This window comes from Emys orbicularis, chromosome 12, assembly GCF_028017835.1.
Source record: "Emys orbicularis isolate rEmyOrb1 chromosome 12, rEmyOrb1.hap1, whole genome shotgun sequence".
NCBI classification, from domain to species: Eukaryota; Metazoa; Chordata; order Testudines; family Emydidae; genus Emys; species Emys orbicularis.
Window position 1 is genome coordinate 37,021,675 of NC_088694.1, and position 3,757 is coordinate 37,025,431.

The following is a 3,757-nucleotide window of genomic DNA, read 5'->3' on the forward strand; positions in this document are numbered from 1 at the left end:
CTATGATTCTGTTAATGTAAACGACATTTCCCTTGCATTATAGGAATTTGTTTCAAAGCTAGGAACGTATGGACATATTTTCACAGGGACTCACACAAGGTCTCTAGCCATATTTTGCACCAGGATAACTATTTTCGTTAGTGGTGCTAATGTGTTATGGAAATAGTTATACTGTTACACCCTCTCGTGTGGACACAGTTTACCAATAGATTGCTTATTTCCCTTCCTATGTGGGAATGAACTATCCCGCCAGAAGAACCATCACATCAGTATCATTGCATCTATTCAGTGTAGATGAGTGGACACCTCACAGTGCCCCCTGGAGGACTCAGGGCAGCTAAGAACACAGCCCCTCACCTCAGTTTCCCTTCCCCCCCCCCATTTAACGGAGGAGTTCCATTAGCCTCAGGGTTTTCCCTGCAGGAATCTCTCTCACGCTCTGAAATCTCACATCAGCCTCCTGAGTTTGCCTCTTTCCCTAGCCCCATTCTGCCCTTTACTGGAAATGGCCTGATTCCTCTCAGGTTGCGACCCTTCTCTGAGCCGGGCTGGATTGACCCCTGGCTCTCCAGCCCATGGGCACATGACCCTGTCACAGGCAGGGATAGGCAGATATAGTTAAAATGGTGCAACTTATATGTGTAGACCAGCTTTGCACATTTATTCCACACACTGGATACGAAGGGGACGGATAACGGGAGGTCTGATAACAGAGATAACAGAAAGAGAAGATGTAGTTTGGTTCTTTTATTGCATGATGTTCTTGGTGAGAGACTTTACTGCTGAGTGACTCTGGGCAGATAATGTCACCTAGTTCTGCCTGCGTTTCCCCCACTATAACATGAGGAGAACGGTGTGGTGCTAGGGCTAGAATCACAAAGCTCCCACTTTAGGCACCCGAATCCCAGAGTCCAGCCCCAAGGGATTCACAAACCCAGCTCGGCTGCTGGAAAACCCTGCAGGCACCCAAGTGTTTCCACTAAATGGGCTGTAGGTGCCCCTGGACATGCCTTCTGCAGCCCCACACCAGGCATCCGGACGCCGAGGCCCCAGAGCGACACACAATCCTGGGGAAGGTGCATGTTCCCCTGCCTGACTCCTCCAGGCCCCATCCCGCAGGCCAGGTGCCCAGAGGCTTTGGAAAATCCCACTGAGCACCAAAGTATCTGGAAACAACTGGCCCTAAATCATTGCTGAAAAGTGGGCAAATACGAGTTCTGTGCTGGTGTCCTGTGGCCAAGGCCAGAGATTTCCTTTGGCTTTTCTCTTCCTTTGGAAAGCAGCCTGGGGATGAAATACACACTAGGAAACAAACGTTAATGGTACAATCACCAAATGCTGGAGTTCCAGGCAGATGTTGCAAGCCTATGTTTTTATAATGTAGGTATCATATATTTGTGTGTGTGTGTGTGTGTGTGTGCACGTGCGTATGTGTGTATGGGTAAGTGTGTGTGTGCGTATGTGTGTGTGTGCATATGCTTGTGTGTGCATATGCATGTATGAACGTATTCATGCATGTATATGTGCATGTGTGTGTATATGTGTGCATGTGAGTATGTGTGCATGCATATGTGTGCGCACGTGCATGTGTGTGTGCCTGCATGTGTGTGCATGGGTACATGTGCATATACATGCACCTGCATATGTGTATATGCATATGTGTGTGGGGGTGTGCATGTGTGTATCTAGAAGTCTCTCACCCTACAATGAACAGATGCTCAGCGTTTTTGCTGAGTCCATTTCACCTGCACCCTCTCACTGAGCACAATCGCCCCCATTGTCTGAACTTTGAACAGCCACAAATTCAGGTTTCCCACCAGCCCAGTGATACACATCAGTGGAATCGGATACCGGCCCTAACAAGACTGGGGTCCCAGGTTTTGAGTGTCTGCATCTCCACTTTCTCTCAGGGCTGTAAGAACAGTGGTACTCGACCAGGGGCACGTGTAGCCTGGGGGTACACAGAGGTCTTTCTGGGGTACATCAGCTCATCTAGAGATTTGCCTAGATTTACAACAGGCTACAGAAAAAGCATTAGCAAAGTCTAAACTAAAATTTCATACAATGACTTGTGTATTCTGCTGTATAGACTATACACTGAAATCTTTATATTCTAATTCATTTATTTCATAATTATATGGTTTTGAAAGTTTCTAAATGAGGTGAAACTTGGAGATACACAAGACAAATCAGACTCCTGAAAGGTGCACAGTAGTCTGGAAAGGTTGAGAGACACTGTGTAAGAGGAGGACATGAAGCCCAGTGAAGCTCAGGGAAACACGACTGGGGACTACAGCAGGCTTCAGTTCAGGCCCTACCCTAGCCCATGTTATATCTATTTTAACCCAAGGAAATTTATCAGTTAGCATGGTCCAAACATGAATTTCCTGCAAGCTTTCCTCAGGGCTTCCTGGACCTCTTTGTTTCTCAGGCTGTAGATGAGGGGATTGACCAGGGGAGTCAGGACGGTGTAGGCGACAGACAGAACTTTCTTGAAGTCGCTCAGGAAGTTGGTGGTTGGGAACATATAGACAGTCAGCAGAGTTGCATAATAAATGCTCACCACAATGAGGTGGGAGGAGCAGGTGGAAAATGCCTTTTGCCTCCCTGTGGTGGACGGGATTCTCAGGATGGTGGCAATGATACAGATGTAGGACATCAAGACAAGTAGGAACGGGACCAATGAGAAAAGCAACATGAGTGCAACAGCCAACGTTTCCATCAGGTGTGGGTCATTGCAGGAGAGTTTTAGAAGGGGAATGAGATCACAAAAGAAATGGTCAATAATGCTGGGGCCACAGAATGTTAACTGAGATATTGACAATGTTGATATGCAACTACCTATGATGCCACCTATCCAAGAGCCACCTGCAAGCTGGAGGCAGGCCCTGACACTCATACGGGCTGCATAGTGCAGTGGATTGCAAATCGCTAAATACCGATCATAAGACATCACAGACAGGAGAAGGCATTCTGTACCAACTATAGAACAAAAGAAATAATATTGTGTGAGGCAGCCAGTAAATGAAATAGTCCTGTCCCCTGTCAGGAGACCAGCTAGCACCCTGAGCAGGATGGTGGAGGAGCAGCAAGTCTCCAAGCAGGACAAGTTCCCCAGGAAGAAGTACATGGGGGTGTGAAGGTGCTGATCAGCCACAACTAGCGCAAAGATCAGGACGTTCCCGGCCACGGTTGCAATGTAGATGATGAGAAACAGCAGGAAGAGAAGAGTTTGTAGCTCAGGGAGATTCCCAAATCCTTGTAGGATAAATTCTGTGAGAACCGTTTGATTCACTTGCTCTGGGTTCGCCATGAGGTCTAACGAGGGGAAAGAAACCAAAATTTACAATGGAATCTGAAGAGGATACATTTTAAACATGCTTTAGCATCAATTTACTTTCATAAATATTCCATAAAGCCCCTCATCCTGTGGGGTCAGTGACGAATCAAGACTCTGGAGGCAAATTTCCTATTTAGATCTTTGAGATTCCATTATCCCCCCCCCCCCTCCGGTCAGTGAAGAGATCGATGCAGGCAGAAAATCACACACACCGCTGTGTATATTGATGTCAAAACTGGCAAAGCCATTTTGTATTAGTCTTTTATAACTTTGACAAGTGGTCCCCTGGCTCACCACGGTGGACTGTGACTTCTTGCATTGCAAACAAAATATTGGTTCAGCTAACAGCTAGTAGGCTCTAGTGGTCTCAGCCAAGAGTGGGGACAGTGATCAACATGGTATTAAAGCACGTTATGT

General features: G+C 46.9%; 1 protein-coding gene across 1 annotated transcript; it reads right to left on the minus strand.

The window, feature by feature from the left end:
* Positions 1–2,362: 2,362 nt before the first annotated feature.
* Positions 2,363–3,313, minus strand: LOC135887187 (olfactory receptor 10A7-like). The gene has a single exon (XM_065414963.1). It carries the CDS (start codon positions 3,311–3,313, stop codon positions 2,363–2,365), a length of 951 nt encoding a protein of 316 aa, XP_065271035.1.
* Between the last annotated feature and the right edge of the window lie 444 nt (positions 3,314–3,757).